A 17,912-nucleotide genomic window follows, 5' to 3' on the forward strand; every position below is an offset into this window, starting at 1 on the left:
ACCCTGTCTGCCATGCTTTCTGCCATGATGACAATGGACTAACCCTCTGAATCTGTAAGCCAGCTCCAGTTAACTGTTTTCCTTTATAAGATTTGCCATGGTCATGTGGCCTCTTCATGGCAATAAAACCCCTAAGATAGGTGTATTCTGTAGCTCTTTTTCTTCTGGGGTGCATTTACTCGTCATGGGTTTCTAAGTGCCTAATAGCTTCTTCACTCTAGTGTCTGCTCAAAAGACAGTGCAAACCAGGCTCTTGCTGGCCTTGGATTCCTGTTCCTCATTCCCCTTTCTTCAGTACTTATGAAAGAGTTAGTGCAGTCCAGTTAATTAAAGCAATCCAGAGGCAGCCACATTGAATTTCAAATCTGGCTCTTGGAACCAAAGCTAGTGTTTCCCCTTCCTTCACTGAATGAGAAAAAGTAACCTTCAAAATTCCCTTTTAAATTCATTTATTTTTGTTATTATACAAAGTAATTGGTTTCATTGTGAAACTTCCATACATATATGTACACACATGTATACTTTGTTCTTATTTACCCCTTCAGTGTTCTCCGCACCCCACCTCCCTTCCTCTTTCTGGTCTCCTCCCTCCCCTCACATATTACTTCTCCTTTCATGTCACAAATATCTCATCAGTTTCTTCTGTTCCCGTCTCTCTTCAAAGCTCTGCCTCCCATCAGTCTCCTTTGTGCTCCCATGCCCTAACACACTTGGGAGCACGGGGAGTAAACATATTTCTCACGACAAAGGCACACAAGAATTTATGAAATCTCTGTGTTGAGCAGTGAGATGGGTACCTGAGAAGCAAGTATGGCTTGTAGCCTACAGAACTGCACAATCTTATGTATTAATCCTTCCTAAGCTGAATTTCTCAATGAGCAAGAGACTGAGTTGGAAGATATGAAAATCTTAAGGCCAGTGTCTTAGCCACTGTTCTAGTGCTATGAAGACACACCATGGCCAAGGCAACTAACTGTTATAAAGAAAAGCATTTATTTGGAGGCTTGTTTAGTTTCCGAGGTTTAGTCCATTATCATCAGTGGGGAGCGTGGCAGAAGCATGGCAGCACTCATGGCACTAGAGAAGTAGTTGAGAGTTACATCCTGATCTTCAAGCCAAGGAAAGAAGAGAGAAAGAGAGAGATTGAGCCTGGCTTGGGCTTTTCACCCTTAAGTGACATTTCCTCCAGCAAAGCCACACATGCTGCCATACCTCTGAGTCTTTCTCAAGCACTTCTGCTCCTTGGTGACCAAGCATTCAAATATATGAGCCTGTGGGGGGCATTCTCACTCAAACCACCACAGCCAGTACAGCATACATAGATCAAGTCCTAAATTTTCATCCTTTCCAGATGTAGTGGGCTAGTCTTTGCCAAAGATATATCCAGACCTTAACCCACAGAATGTTTAAATATGGCTGAATTTGGATAAAGAGTCTTTGCAGGTGGAATTAGGTGCTGCTCCCACAGAACAGCTCCTAGAACAGTGAAGAGAGAACAGAGGTGGATCCGAGGTCGGGAGAATTGAGCAGGTGCTGAACAGCTGGTTAAGGGAAACGAACCATTGCTTGAACAACTAGCTAGAGGCAGTAGATGTTGAAGAGAGGTTGAGGAATGGAGGAAAAAAGAAATACTCAAGAGACTCAGGCATATACGATACAGACCGAAGGTCTTAAAGCACAGAACTTTATTTTCTGTCTCTCACATGCTTACTGTCTCTGTTTCTGTCTTGACTGTGCCTCACTTCTTGCTGTTACCCCTATTTTTCTGTCTCTCTTCTTGCTTGCTGTCACCCTTCTTTCTGTCTCTCTTCTTGTTTGCTGTTGTCCACCTATCTCTCTTCTTGCATGCTATTATCTATCTAAATATCTCTTTTGCTGTTCTGTGTCACTCTACTTTACTCCCTCATGCCTGTTACTTGCTTGTCATTCTCCTTGGGCCAACCCCAGTATTTTATTTAAAATGAAGCTCAGTGTTTTCATCACAGATTACAACATGATTTTTCTCATTTTTTACAATCAATAGGGCATTAAAAAATCAACAAAGAGAATATCTAACAAGGAAATACAAAATGTTCTGTATAGCCTACAATAAAGCATATAACAAAAAATCAAGCAATTTCCAGGCAATGATCAGCATAACCTGATTATTATTTCTTGAACAATACTTGGGAAACTTAATAATTTTACAAGATTGTCATAGCAACATAGCTTGAGCTAAATGTTCTCTAATAAAGAAAAAACTTGACTTCCTCCCAGTCCAAACCAACAAGTGTGCTATCCAAGCCTAGGCTAACTACCAAGGGGTCCTTTATTGTAAAGTATCTGTAAAGCATAATGTTCTAAGCCCACTTTCTATTGCTCTTAAAGCAGATTCTAAAGAAATTGTTCTATGGGTAACAGTATCTAGCCAGGAACTATTACATCAAAGTCTTAACTTTCTTTCATGCAGTTTCTGCTTGGGTGCTCACAGTCAGAGCAAAAACCTCTTATTATTGTCTCAAGCCTTTAGCCAGATGCCCTCTTTCAACATTCTCTGTGGGAAAAAGTTTTCCCTGTATGATTTTCCTTAGGGCTCAAAAATAGAGAAAAACACAGTTTTAGGAGAAAAAGACAGATTTCAAGACAAAATTGCACCTGGACCATATATAATATTTAAAGACCGTGGTGATCAGCCCGAGATCTTTGGGACTTTGTCAAGCAAAGCCTCAGCAGCTGTTCTCGATGTCTAGTGATCATGCTGGACAGTCGGAGTTCTCTGGAACTTGGTCAAGCAAAGCCTCTCCAACTTATCTTCATGTCTGTGACAATTAGGAACTGGAACTATTTTCCTGGTGGATCCCAAAAGAAGCTGTCAGAGTCCCTTTTGTAGGCTTTTGGTTTTGTAGACAATTGAAAATCAGATTCAGAAGAAAAGTAACTCATAAACAATTTTATTGGAGTTTGCTTTCTTGGTTTTTAAGGGTGCTTTTTAAAAATCATATTTATTGTGTGTTTAATTGCAATGCTGCATGTGTGGAGGTCAAAGAATACTTTGGCTTCCAGGGACTAAATTCAGGCTTGGGTCAAGCACCTTTACCTGCTAAGCCATTTCAACAACAGTGTGTGTGTGTGTGTGTGTGTGTGTGTGTGTGTGCGTGCGCGCGCTTGCTCACATGCATGTGTGTTAAAAAAAATGGGACCAGCAAGCTAGGGATCTTGACAGCTTCTTGGAGAAGGAGGCAGGATAAGGAAAAAATTAAGCTTTTCAAATTATTGGTCAAGAAAGCAGGCAGAATCAGTAACAATTTGTAGCATATGGTGCATCATGATTGGGAGTCTTCAGAGGAAAAAACTGTCCAGGAAGCAAAGGTAATTAGATTTAGGATACGGCCTCTTCTTCAAAATGGGAGATATAAAAAGAGAAGTGGGAAAGTTACTCTCAGTTGTAATTCAGTACACAGGCAGGCTGAGTAGGAGGGTCTGGACTTGCGGAGAAGCCTCAAGGATATTTGTAAGTCCATGTTTCACTAAGGAGACAATTACGGCTCCGATCTTAACATGTTTCAGGTTGATCATATTTCATAACATTTGCAGAACAGACAGCTTCCTGAGGCGCACTTTCCAGTCCAGATGTTTCACAGGCCCAATTGGATTAACTCTGGAGGGTCAAATACATAATTTTGTAATTTTATCTTTTGATCAGTTTAGAATATATGTGTGTCCACCTAGCACCAGAGGTGTGACTCAGGTCTCATTCTTTTCTTCAGAAAACTGAAGGTTCTTTTTTTTTTTCTTTTTTTTTTAAATTAAAGTGAGACAAAATAATGAAATGGCCATACTTTATCAGGATGTTTATAGCCTTTCCTTGCCGGGTTTCAAAAAAAGCCCTGCTATTCCATCCTTTTCACAAGAGTACTTGCGGAATTTATTTTCATAAGCCTCTTGCCACTGTATGACATTAAATATTGAGGGTCACCCTTCCTCCTTTCACATGGTAATTTTAAGAAGGATCAACTGGTATTTTCCACTTTCTTAAAATAGGTGTGTTATTCGAGACACAGGATGCAGGATCCACAGGGGATTACGGCCTGCAAGCTTATCTGCGAGCCATCTGACACAACGACAAGCGTTCATTAAAAAAACAAAACAAACAAACAAACAAACAAACAAACACAAGGACGTAGAAGACAGACAGAGTTAGGGGCCGAAGACATGTAACCATAAGCCAAGGAATTCCTGGAGCATCACGCTCAAGACACATGGAAAATTCGTTTACCCCGTGGAACTTTAAAGGGCCCCCGCTGCCTGACCAACACCTGCATTCAGAACTGTTAGGCAGTAAGATTCTGTTGTTCGGCATGATCCCCGGACTAGATTTACAGTAAGTTGCCAGGTAGCCGCTGGGATTCAAACTCAGGTTCTCTCCAAGAGCAGAACACAGCTGAGCCATCTCTGCAGCTCCCACGACCAAGTTTACTACAATTGCTTCTTCGGTAAAATGGAATATATGTGTGTGTCACACATATATATGAAAATGTGTGTCCGAGCATGGGCCAAACATTTATGGAGAGCTTTTCACAACCACTTACTGTGCTCCGTTCTTTACACTTAGGATCCCCCAAGAGATTTAATTTGCCCAGAGATCCACAGCTAGATTGGGGAATATGGGAGACACAGGGGTTGGTAAACCAGATTACAACAGAACCGACTCCGGTAGAGGTTTTATCCTCCAGGCTAGACTGACGAAAAAAAGACACAAACGAATGCACTCTAACGAGCGAGCTATCCGAACGGTGATCCGGATGGCAGAACTAACTGAATCTTAACTCCGTTAGGCACTGGGCGGCCCTCGCGAGAACCTGTATTTTTCCCAGAAGCTGCAGGCTCAAGCGTCACTTTCCGGCGCCACTGAGTCGTCTTACGCCGGACGGATGCCTTCAAGGGCCAAAAGCCGTGCAGCCGTCGCGTCTACGGATGAGGTGTGGCGAAAATGGACCAATTATAAACTATGGAGTTCGTGTTTTCGTCCAAGCTCCACCTCTTGACCCCTGCACCGGGCGGAAGAATACAATCAGAAAACGCGGGGCGGGGCAAAACGCGGAAGCGGAAGCGGCGGTGGGTGGTGGAATTCCGCGAGCTGCTGCCCCACGTGTGCGGTGAGTGTTGCCGGGAGGGTGATGCGGGCTGTGCGGGGCAAGCTTTCTCCGGCCGCTCTGGAGTCGGGAGGCTCTGTGAGCGAGCAGGTGTCCTCAGATCCGCCGCCAGCAGCCTACCTGGCCGCTTTGGCTCGGGGGACTGGCGGGAGCCTGGCGAGGGGTCAAGCCCTCTGGTTGCTTGGCTTTAGTGCAAAGCTAGAGGACGAGCTTCGCTTTCAAATCCCGGCCGGTGTGGGTTCACAGTCAGCTCGCCCATCCCGTGACAGACATTTTGCATAGGAGCAATGCAGGGAAAACTGAAGAAGCTATCCACAAGCCGAGAGCTAAATTGTGATGGGAGGCAAGAGTGTTTTAAGCAAAAGCGATGGACTATCCCGGAGGTGGGCGTTAGGAGTACCGCGGACAAGATAAAGGGAGGGGTAGGACTTTGGAGCCATGATGTCAAGTTTCTATATTTTTGTGTCATGAGAAGCATTTGTCTTTGTGTTCCTATGCATATAAGACATTGGAAGATTATTAGAAAAAAAAACTGGGAGACTCATGGCAGGCCTTGATTCTCTTAAAGAAAAAAAATTACTTAATTTGCGAGTTCGATGAGTTTTTTTTTTTAATTGATGATTGCATTGTGTTGGTAATAGAGATAGAGGTATATTTTTTAAAAGGGGATGCAGGATAATGTACTGGTCAGTTCCAGGCGACTGGCAGGAGCGATGCTCAGGTTATCTCTTGGGGCAGTGGTGTAGATGATGCCCCATCGGCTGCAGCAACAATAGGCATTAAGAATAAGATGTCAGCCTTTAATCTCAGCACTTGGGAGACAGAGGCAGGCGCATCTCCGTGAGTTCGAGGCCAGCCTGGTCTACAAAGTGAGTCCAGGACAGCCAAGGCTACACAGAGAAACCCTGTCTCGAAAAAAAAAAAAAAAAACCAAAAAAAAAAAAAAAGGAATAAGATATCAGTTATATGCATAACCAAGATGTGATGAAGACACAAGCCTGTAGGTCTGGGAAGTAATACCTACCTTGCTTGTCTTTGCTGTTGGGTTGGCCGTTCATTTGATAGTGAAGGAACTCGACAAACACTGCTTGAAGTGACCAGGGCTCACAGCAGGAGTAAATCATAGCTACCACGTACCTTTGGTGCTGGGAGACAGCAGTTCTTTGCTACCACGTGCAGCCCCTTCCCCTGGTCCAAGCATAACCTCAATCTAATGATGAAAATCTTAACCCCCAAAGGGGATATAACCTGCAAAATACAAAGACGATGTAATGGCTTAGTTGACAGTGTCTTGGAATAGGAAGGGGACATGAATGGGAAAATTGATTTCCAAATAAGGCCTGTGTTTTACTGGTGTTAATTTCTTAAGTTTCACACATTTCCTAAGTTACATTGTTATATTAAATTGAAAATAGGGAATCTGGGTAAAAGATGTATAGGCTCTCTATCTTTTTAAATCTTCTTTAAGATGCAGCATTCCAAAATAGAATATGCAGACAGAACATTTAAATAAAGGTATCTTTAGAACCTGTGAGGGCCAGGGACACAAATGGTTAGCTTACGGTATTTATGTGAAGCCTGCATGCAGAAAGGCAAATGTGAATGTGATGACTTGCCAAGTGATAAAATGACGTTACAATTGAGATGCCCAGGAGGAAGCCGAGCAGTTCCCCTGCTGGAATTACAGATACACATCACTGGGCCCTTTCATGCACTGCTGGGCACCAAAACCCAGGCCCTTTCCTGAGTGTTGCCTGGAGAAAGTGGTTCAGCTAGATTTGGGGAGTCTTGTGCATTTCAGTCTCTGCTTTGCAGTAGGTAGTTTGTGGTAGTAAATTAAAGAATTGGAAAAACTTTTCTTCACTTGTTGACTATTGCTATTTAATGTACTTTTTCTCAAAATATATTTGAACCTGGAACCCTGCTCTCCTCTCTCTCTCTCTCTCTCTCTCTCTCTCTCTCTCTCTCTCTCTCTTTCTCTCTCCCTCCCTCTCTCTTTCCCTCTCTCTCAAGACATTCCAGTGTCCTCAGGAATTAATCTTGTGTTTTGTTTTGATTTTTGAAATAGTATCTCACTATGTAGCCTAGACTGGCCTCCCAATTTATGTTGCCCAGAGTGGCCTTGAACTCACCATGATCCTTCTGCCTCAGTCTTGGTGCTAGGATTATAAGTGTATGTCAGTACATCCAGCAAGAAATAATTCTTGAATGGAAGATTCTGATCTGGCAGCCTTGTCTACGGGTTCTGGCAGGTGACTCTTAGAGCCATTTAGAGATGGGTGAAATGTAGACATGAGCCTGGTGATGCTTGCCCATGAGCCTGGTGATGCTTGCCCTTGTGTGTGCCCGTATGTGTCTGCTTCTTGCAGAGTCTGTAGGTTTGTGAGAGCTGCACAGTGTTACTATGCTCAATGAAGGTCATACTGAACTCAACGGGTGACATGCTAGGCAGATGCCTTGGAATAAAATATTACATAGTTCACTGTGACTTAGAGGTCAGTAAGCCATTTGGCTGCCTCTAAAACCTTTGTTTTAGCTTTATTGTGTTTTCGTTCATTAAATTGCAATGTGTGCTGAGTGCAGTCTGGCTTTTTAAGGTAGATGCCAAGAAATAAAATGGCTGCATCGCTGTTACTCATCACCAAATCTTCCCAGGCTAAAAGCTTCAGGCAGTGGTCTGTCGTTAGCCAGTGCTGTTGCCTAAGTGTTGATTCCAGGTGTGTTACACACTAGCCAGGGTGTGAGCTTGCCCTGAGTTCTTGTGTTGGGATCTTTGTTTGCCCTCAGTTTTGATGTCTTAGAGGTAACTATGTACTTGGTGGACTTGAGAGTCCCCAGGCTGGACCTGGATGCTTTATGCTGCGTCAGAACTCCAGGACTAAATGCCACACTGACTACTTAATGCTCTTATGAGATGAGCAATATCAGTGAATCTTTCTGGTTTTGCCTTTTGTCTTCCAGAAGTGCTATGATGGAAGTCAAAGGGAAGAAAAAGTTTACAGGAAAGAGTCCACAGACATCACAAGGAAAGAATAAATTTCATAAAAAGAGTGGTAAGAGAGCCTTGCCCAAGGGTGCCTCCCATATGCTGACTACTCAGAGGATTATGGTTGATGGGGAAGAAATAGGTTTGTAGCAGGTTCATGGATTGGGATTAGAGTAAACATGGTAGAAAGAGGCCACTGCTACTGTCCACAAGTTTACCTGTTCCTCCTGTAATTTCAACTTTTGAGATATTGCCAGAATAAATGAGGAATAATCTATTTGTAAAAGGTCCTTTGTGGGGGCAATTTATGTGGCCTCATGGTATTCACATTCATTCACTGTACAATTCATTTTAATATTTGATAAGCTGAGGCTGGCCAGTACACACAGCTTTTGCCTTCTGATTTCAAATGGTGATGCCTCGATTAGTCCATCAGGTGTCAGTATTGCAGAGTAGAAAAATCCAGGCCTAGCTAGATAACTGTTTCCTAAGCTGTCTTAGGCTTTCCATTGTCATGGTCTTAAGGCACAGCTGTTGCTATTGGCATCCTATTTGTTAGATATGTGTAAGCTTTTGACCAAAAATTTTAACCAGATTTATTGTAGGCTTTAAGATTTTTGTCAAGTTAAATATTTTAAGAAATACATTTGAATTTATTTTTATGATAGACTTTTTTAACTTCAGTAATGATCATTTTTTTCTTGGACTCTTATTGAACCATTGGTTGAGATTTTTGTGTAAATACTGATGGTAGAGTCTCAAGCTGCAGAAACCTGCCAAACTAACAATAGTGTTGTTTCTAGGAGGTAAATTATAGTGTATTATGAATTCCTCTACTTTGCAGGGCTTACATCACTAACCTATATTACAATTTTGTAATCAAAAAGTTTTCTTTTAATTTTTATTTGTTATTTAAATCCTAAGCTGTTGGAAAGGGTTCTTGTATATTTGGGAGTGGGGCTGTCTGGAGCACTAGAGAGCACGGAATTGTCTGCAGCATGCAGTTGAGTAGATACCAGAGCGCTAGGCTCCGACTCAGGGAACTAATGCGCTGTCCTTGCTGCCTGTAGATCCTAGTTCTTCAAAGACTTTCCCAAGGAAAGTCATAAAGGAAGGCGGGCCTAAGGTCACATCTAAGAACTTTGAGAAAGGTGCCACACAGCCTGGCAAAAAAGGTGTGAAGCAGTTCAAGAACAAGCCACAAGGGGGCAGGGGACCGAAGGACAAATTTCAGAAGGCAAATAAATTCAACAAGAAGAGGAAGTTCCAGCCAGACGGTCAAAGTGATGGTAAGTGTGCCTCTTAGAGGCATTGCAGAAGCTTCCCTGTGGCGAGGGGTGACTGTGTCTGAGGCCACCTGTCCTTGCCCCTAGACAGGCAGCATTTGGGAGCGAGAGGCAGGAAGCACAGAAGGGCTTATGTAAACAACAGCATCTTTCCTCGTCAAAATTTGTTATTCCAGGGCTAGCAAGATGGCACAGCAGTGAAGAGCACTTGCTCTTGCAGAGGACTTGAGTTCAGTGTCCAGCACCCACATGTGCCTCACCACCATCATAACCAGGTCAAGGGGATCAGTGTCCCCTTCTCACTTCCTCAGGCACCGAGCACACATGCATGCAATCAGAACACTCAGAAGATGAATCCAAAAATGTATTTTTAAAATTTTCTCATGCTTAGAGATCTTTATTTCTTTAGCTAAGGCTCTAAGCTAAATTGTGGCCTTTTCAGTAGAAATTTAAAATGTTCCTCTCTGAAGGCCAAACTGAATTTTATTTGTTCACTCATCAGATATTTACTTTGGATTTTTCTTTTCTTTTTCTTCTTTCCTTCCTTTTTTTTTAAAAAAAATTGTTTTTTATTTTGCCACTGTCTCACTGTGAAGCTCTGAGTGGCCATGACTCACTGTGTAGACCAAGATGGCTCCGAGTTCACCATCATGCCCTGCTAACTATTTTTTCATTGTTTTAGAAGACAGGTCTAGTTTGTAAACAGTAACAGTACAGAGCCCAACTGGTCGTGGAAGCTGGCTTTAAAGACACAGTGTGCTCCGCTGAAGTGTCGTGGGTTGGGGAAGAGATCTGCAGGCTCTGCTCTCGTGGGGCATAGACCACCTAGTATGGTCTACTCCTTAGATGGCTCCAATTCAGTGATAGTTCTGGATGTGTGGGGCACATCCGATGGGTTTAGCCATTCAGTTCTTTCGGGACAAATTGCTCTGATGAGAAGTGTCCCTAAGGCTTCTGTCAGCCATTGAAACGAACTGCCAGTCTTGTCTTGGAGATATTCACAGAATCCGCTACTACCCAGCGTTTGCTCAGTTGTACAGCATGGCCCCATTGTTGGTTTTGAGCGAGCAGCTTCTTCGTGCTGACCTACACGCTCCACTCTGTTCTGTTCTGTCATATTTGTATCTTGTTTCTACTGCCGCTGGCCTTGAACCAGGGGCTTCGTGTGTGGTACCTGCTTCCCCAGCGTGGGGGAGGGATTAAAGTCACACCTATCTCACGCTCTTAAGAATTTAAGCAAGACAGCTCTCTAAACAGTGCAGTTTTGCTTTTGTTTTCTTTGTGCTATTTGGAATGAAGGAGGAACTTCACACATGCAAGTGCTTTACCACTGCTTTACCGGTGGTTCTTGAACAGTGAAATTCTAAAATTGTTTTTCCAGTTTTAATGTAGACTGATCTGTTTCCATCGAAAATGCTGACTTTAAGCCAGTTGTCTGTATCCTAAAGTGGAGTGTTAATTTGCAGTTGAAGAATTTGTTTCACATTTTCAGGCACCTTTATAATCCTTTCAAACTCTACTTTCTTACTGGGTATCCTGTTAAGAATAGTAAGCCATTAAAAGGGCTGGGCCAGGGCTGGAGAGATGGCTCAGTGGTTAAGAGCACAGCTTGTTCTTCCAAAGGTCCTGAGTTCAAGTCCCAGCAACCTCATGGTGGCTCACAACCATCTATAATGAGATCTGATGTCCTCTTCTGGTGTACAGGTATACATGCAGTCAAAACACTGTAAATATAATAAGTAAATAAATATTTTAAAAATAAAAAGTAAAATAAAATAAAAAAAATAAAAAGTCTGGCCCGAGGCTAGCCAGGGTGGTACACGCACTTACTGAGGTTGAGGCTAGTTGTGCTTTGGAGGGAGATCCTTGTCTTCTAAAAAGCTATTTAATGAATTGTTTCAGACAAACTTTATATAGAGAGACTTGTTAAACATTTGTCAAGTGTAAATATCTGGAAAATTATATTTTCCCCCATGTAGCTTTTGGAATGAGTATTGGTCTGGTGATTGCCCTCTGGACTGAGTTTGTATTTGTGTATAGTATTTGGAATGCTAAACCAATTGCATCTGAATCTAGAGTCAGCAGCCAAGAAACCCAAATGGGATGACTTAAAAAAGAAGAAGAAAGAGCTGAAGCAGAGCAGGCAGCTCAGTGACAAGACCAACTATGACATCGTGGTGCGAGCAAAGCACATCTGGGAGAGCCTGAGAAGGTACGGCCACTTACCTGTCCTGGTTAGTACGTCTGAGACCTGGGAAAGACAGAGGTGCGCCCTGTAAGCAGACAGGTGGTCCAAACATCCAGGACAGCGCCTGGTCGCAGCAGCAGAGTGGGTGTCAGCCTAGAGCAGACATTTCTCAAATCATTAGGGTTGTGTCAGATAGCTTTATGGAAATGGAGAGCGTCAAATGGATTTGATATCTATCCTAAAAGATTTCTCAGAAAATGAAGGGCAATTTCTTATCAGCTAGGTTTTGAGATGTCTAAGTATTTGCCATCTGAGATTGTTTTATTATTTGTCTTTGCCTCTGAAGTTCTGGCTGTTAAGATTTAGATTGATGCATAAAATTATACCTTCTGAGATGAGTTTCTGCCTCTGAGAAAATTACTTTTGTCTGGCTGCTCCAGAATAATAATTTTAATGTCAGAGGTTCTCCGCCTTCAGAGGGAAAACCATGCCGCACTGGTGACCATATATTGCATGGTGTTTGGTTTTCATGTTTAAAATAGCTTCGGTCTGTGCTTCCTCTGCAGGAAAGATTGCGACAAGGAAAAAAGAGTGAAACTGATGAGTGATTTGCAGAAGTTGATTCAAGGGAAGATTAAAACTGTGAGTAGTGTGTGCTCATCACTCCAATGTAAATAAAGTCCAAGCTGCCTTGGCTCCTAGGGAAGAGTAGTGGCCCTTTGTGACAGGGGCCTGGCCCCTGCTGTGCACATGCGCGAGTGCTCTTTAAGTCATAGGACCCACGTATAAATGGAACTCTTTTGTTTCATGGATACCTTATCCATTGCCTCCGGTATCCTTGCTTGAGTTTTGACTGCAGCGCATGGCCACTCATGTTCAGTTTTTGCAACAACAGATTTCGGTGAGAAATGCTGGTCCAAATTGAGGGGCCATAGTGTGGTAGAGTGGTGACAGGATTCCAAAGTCTTAACTTTTAACCTTTCTTTTACTTGGGATCTCGTCTGTGTTGTTTGTTGTGGTTATGGTTATGGATGCAGCAGCGCTTCGGGATCGGTTAGTCCCACGTCAGTACCTGCTGATGTTCAAGGACACGAAGCTGCAGTTCCTGTAAGCCTGAGTGAGGGTGAAGTCTTAATTAGGATTGGAATTTGAAAGGTGGTAGAATGCCCTTGCCTCTTGCCTTTATTCGGCTGTCGAATGTGATAGGAAGCAAAGCCAGCTAATAATGTGCCATATAATTACACATCCATCTCAAGCAACCTAGGTGCAGTGTAAGCTGAAAAGGTGTAAAATGTAAGAAATAATGCAAATAGTAAGAAACGTGATTGCTCGGACATTCGGGGTTTAGACGCTCCAACGGTGTCTCCTGCAGATTGCCTTTGCACATGACTCAACACGTGTGATCCAGTGCTTCATCCAGTATGGGAATGAGGAGCAGAGGAAGCAGGCCTTTGAAGAACTGCAAGGTATTGTAGCCGCACTTTCTTGCTACCTGACTTGGCTCCTGTGTCCACCACCCTTCTCCACCCCAGTCCCTTAGTCCCTTCCCACCCCTGGGGAGAAAGGTTAGAGGGAAAGGGTGCATAGCACACATCTCTTTAGACTACTTCCTGCTGATGAGAAGTGTCGGGTTCCTTGGGGCAAATCCAGTCTTTGTGGTTGTTAGGATATTTTCTAACGGAACTGCAGAAGCAGCAGCAGCAGAGCAGCAGGTCCTCTTTGGAGGGCCCCTGCCCCTCTCAGGACTCTGGCATTTTTATTCCTTCTCAAGAGTCCCCAGAATTCCAAACATGAACTATCCTCAGCTGGCAAAAGTCACACCCCTCCTAGAACACGAGACAAATCATAGTTAGTGGCTGTGGGCAGTCTGAGGCAGCCCCATATCCCATGCCTGAAATTAAAACAAAACCCTGTTCACAGAACATAACGGAGTTTTAAAAGAAATCAACATTTTCATTACATTTACTATACAGTGTGCTTGTTGCTCGTAATAAAGTCACTTGTTTTCTCTGGGAATGCTAAAGAATTCCCTAGAGAGTAGCTCCGCATTTCCTGCAAGCCCTTTCTTATTGCTATGCTTCTTTGCCTGGGACAAACAGAGTTGGCCTTGTCCCAGAACCATGCACATGTTAACCCTGTCCAGAACCATGCACACGTTGGCCCTGTCCAGAACCATGTACACGTTTCATTCTTTGTTTCTGGAGAACTGGAGTGAGGATGGCAGATCTTTGAGATGCTTTGTTTTCTCCACCAGGTGACTTGGTTGAATTAAGTAAAGCCAAATATTCCAGGAATATTGTTAAGAAATTTCTCATGTATGGGTAAGTTGTCCTAAAGTGTTTTCTTTTTCTTTTTTTTTTTTTCCTTTTGTTTTGTTTTGTTTTTTAAGACAGGGTTTCTCTGTGTAGTCCAGGCTGTCCTGGACTCACTTTGTAGACCAGGTTGGCGTCTAACTTACATCGATCTGCCTGCCTCTGCCTCCTGGGTGCTGGGGTTACAAGCATGCTCCACCATGCCCAGCTTGTTTTGTTTCTTAACTTTTGGTTTTGTGGGTTCCACTTTTGCCCAAATGTGATCTTAAAATCTCTGATCTTAGTGATCTCCTCCAGATAGTTGTGGTCTTTCTGGGGCACATGACCTTAAACCAGGAAGTAACTATAATTATGATGTGCCTTCTCCGTTATTAAGGACCTATTTTTATATATTTAAGTTATAGAACAAAGCATTGGAATAAGTAACTTTAGTTACCAGTATTTAGAGGGTAGTGGGTGGAGAGGGACAGATAAACAGACTCTGAGGTGGGCCATTGTGCTAGCACCTGTCACAGTGGGATAACCTTCTTAATGATGACAGTTGATACTTATCTAGACCAGCCTTTTAGGTGTGCCAGAATATAATATCAGAAAAAAAAATGACATGCAATTGATAAGACTTTTTCCTAACCATTCCTGCCTATTATCAGCTGCCAGATACTTTAAAATAAATCCTGTTTTTAAAGAAAATTGTAACTTGCTTTATTTTCATTTGTTCCCTGGACTCGTACCTTCTCCTCTCTGTACTTTCCCTGTGCTCTCGTTGAAAGAACTGGCGAGGGCACCGTCTGTGCTCGGGCCTCTGTTCTTCCTGCATCGTAGTCCAGCTAGTTCTCCCAGAAGCGCATGTCTATGTTGTGAATGAAGAAGCTGAGGCACGGAGAAATTAAAGACTTCAGGGCTGTGGCCGTAGCTTAGTGGTAGAGCGCTGACTTGCGTGCATGAGGTCCTAGGATCAAACCTTGGTACTGTCAAAAGTGAATTAAGAATGAGCTTGCCCAGCTCCTTGAGCTGCTCGGCAGAGCCAGGCTTTCTCACCTAAGATCATGGCCTACTTTGTCTTCTAAGCATTGAAGTAAAAACAGAGAGTTTGATGTGTCCACTCCCAAGCCTTCCGGGTGGGTGGAGTCCCCTCACACAAACTGGTGAGTTGGCCTTTGGAGAAGTAAGTTGTAGATTACTGTCACCCAGATTTCTTCTGCTCCCATTTACTTTTCCTGTGTTCCTTTGGACTTTAGAAGTAAACCACAGATTGCAGAGATAATCAGAAGTTTTAAAGGTCACGTGAGGAAGATGCTGCGGCACTCAGAGGCATCGGCCATTGTGGAGTATGCGTACAACGACAAAGCCATTTTGGAACAGAGGAACATGCTGACAGAGGAGCTCTATGGAAACACTTTTCAGCTTTACAAGGTGGCTTTTCTGGGAGCTCATTCCCAGTGTGTTTATTTTTCTGTGTGGTCTCTTAAGTTTCGGGGGCCTGTACTTAGGATGTGTCTTTCCAGGGTTAGGAGGCGCCTTATCCTTTGTTCTCTTAGATTATATGTCTACAGTGGGAGCAGTGGTCATTCCAAGCTCTCCTCCCGAGTGCTGCCCTTACATCCCCTTTGGCTCGGTCTGGCTTTGGTGCTTTCAGCTGCTGTGTGTGTGATGCCTCGGCGTTCTCTTCTGCAGTCAGGCTGAGATCAAAGACTGCAGTAGTGAACGGAGCTCCGTTCCTGCTCCATAGCCAGCTCTGGCCGAGGTGTGCTGGGCTCCCTCTTGTTCTCTACTGATTTTGCCTTACCTTTGTCTGGCTTGGACCTGGAGAGGAAAGGGACTAGAGACCCGGCATTGGGTTAAGTATAGATGTTGAGGCTGAGACCAGCCCAGTGGTGGGACTAGTGCTGTTCTAGGACCTACTTCAAACTCTGCGGCACAGAGGACAAGTGACTGGATCGCAGGGTTGCCTCCAGGAGCTTCAGTTCCCGAGTTGAGTTGCTGTAGCATTTCTGTCGTGACCCCAGCCTTGGGAATATCCAGCCACTTATAAAACCACCAAGACAAGGACTTGAGAGTAGGTACATGCTGGCTGCTTGGAAAGACTTGATGGCGATCTGGTTAGTTCCCATGGGTTCCACATCCTATGACTCAACCAACCAAAACCATTAAGAAAAACATGCCTGTATTGGACATGCATAGACTTTGTTCCTTACCGTTGTGTATACAGCACAGTATAGTAATTCTGCAGAGCACTTAGGCTTTGTTAGGTCCTGTAAGGAGCCTTGAGATGATGTAAACTGTGCTGGAGGATCATATGGGTTATGTGTGAATACTCTGCTGTTTTCTGTGAGAGTCTTAAGCACCATCAAGTTTTTGTATCCCTGGGGGTTGCTAGGGCCAGTCCCCCACAGGGCTGACCACTCATTGGCAGATGTAGAGATAGGGAATCAGATATGAGGAATTTGTTCCAGAAATGTCAAACATGTCAAATTTACTTTAAACTCGTTTAGCATGGCTGTATTCTTGCCTGTTCCGAGGTGATTCCATTTGGGGGCATTTGATTTTTCTTGTGTTTCAGTCAGCGGATCACCCAACCCTGGACAAGGTGCTGGAGCTGCAGCCAGGAAAGCTCGAGCTTATTATGGATGAAATGAAGCAGATTCTGACTCCCATGGCCCAAAAGTAAGGAAGGGTTTTATTAACAGGTAGAAAGAGGCGTTTGAAGGAGCCACAGCTTGCATAATCCTTGTCAGGGAGGGGTCGTGGTTCCTCCCCCTGTTAGTAATGCAGCATAAACAAGAATATAAAACTTGACACCATGCCTGATGCAGGTAGACACCGCTCTGCTGATTGGCTAATTGTTTTGTTTATTTCAAGGCAGAGTATCTCTGTGTCCTAGACTCGCTTTGTAGACCAGGCTGGCCTCAACTCAGCGATCTGCCTGCCTCTGCCTATCTGAGTGCTGGGATTATAGGTGTGCGCCACCACTGCCTGGCCCTATAAACTTTCTTAACTTATAAACTTTTTTTTCCCTCAAAATAAAGTGTTATATTGAGCCCTAGTGTGTTAAAAAGCTTTATACGTTCAGCTGATTGTTTAAACTGCACTGTCGACTTAGAACTTTGTGCGTGTTACCTTCATGCCTTTGTACCTTAACAAAATGGTTGTGTGCAGAGCTTCTGGGACCATGCAGGATGGGTGTGGCTCCCAATGCCACATCCTGGGTAAACATGGACAGCGTCACCTCTCTAGGCCTAGTTTCTGGACTGGTGTCAATGAGGTGATAATAGCACATTCTCTGCAAAGTTTTATGAAGATGAAATGGGCTAACGTCTGCAAAGCCTGTAGGGGAGTGCTTCGTGCATCACGGCATTCGTTTCTGTAGTGTGTTTGCGTGATTTGTGTGAGCTTGTAGGTCCTTGATCTTGAACATCAGCCTGCACTGCACTCCTACATTCACCACACATCGCATCAGGGGTCATAGGTTAAGTAGGGGTTGTCACTTCTGGTGGCACTGTGGTGGTCCATTCACATTGTAATGCTGCTAAAATTGTTTTTGGAACTGAGACATTTAGAAGAATATTTGACAGGAAATAACCATTAGGAACTTGGTATACATGTGAATTTCTAATATGTCTTGTACTTGGGAGGGGGTGTAGCTGATAGACCATCTGATAGAACACACAGGGATTGGAGCATCATCCTGCTGTAGAGCTGGACATTTGTATCCTGGGCTCGATTAGGACAGTGAGGATTTAGTAAAAACCGTTTCACTTGTTTAGGTGATTTTAGGACCCACAGGTTACCTGTCTTTGTGCAGCTGTTTTGGTAGATCTGATTTTGGTTTGTTTGTTTCTTCTGTTTCCAGGGAAGCTGTGATTAAGCATTCACTGGTTCATAAAGTATTCTTGGACTTTTTTACTCATGCACCCCCGAAACTTCGATCAGTAAGTCCATGGTTTGTGATTTTTACATCAGTGTAAAGCCAGCATGGTGGCACATGCTTTTGAGATTTGGCACTTGGGG

At 43.6% G+C, this 17,912-nt stretch overlaps 1 protein-coding gene across 2 annotated transcripts in view; it reads left to right on the top strand.

Annotated features, from left to right (window-relative positions):
* Positions 1-4,996: 4,996 nt before the first annotated feature.
* The window catches only part of PUM3 (pumilio RNA binding family member 3), a 34,058-nt gene continuing 21,142 nt past the window's right edge, over positions 4,997-17,912 (top strand). The window contains exons 1-10 of one of the 2 annotated variants that reach the window (XM_084755381.1): positions 4,997-5,135; positions 8,094-8,185; positions 9,189-9,407; positions 11,481-11,616; positions 12,159-12,234; positions 12,965-13,058; positions 13,847-13,913; positions 15,143-15,317; positions 16,465-16,568; positions 17,755-17,833. In XM_084755381.1, the coding sequence (XP_084611507.1) occupies positions 8,101-8,185; positions 9,189-9,407; positions 11,481-11,616; positions 12,159-12,234; positions 12,965-13,058; positions 13,847-13,913; positions 15,143-15,317; positions 16,465-16,568; positions 17,755-17,833 (1,035 nt within the window). In that variant the 5' untranslated portion in view covers positions 4,997-5,135; positions 8,094-8,100. The other variant, XM_084755382.1, reaches the window with a different exon arrangement.

This window comes from Acomys minous (assembly GCF_964271855.1).
Source record: "Acomys minous genome assembly, chromosome: 2".
NCBI lineage: Eukaryota > Metazoa > Chordata > Mammalia > Rodentia > Muridae > Acomys > Acomys minous.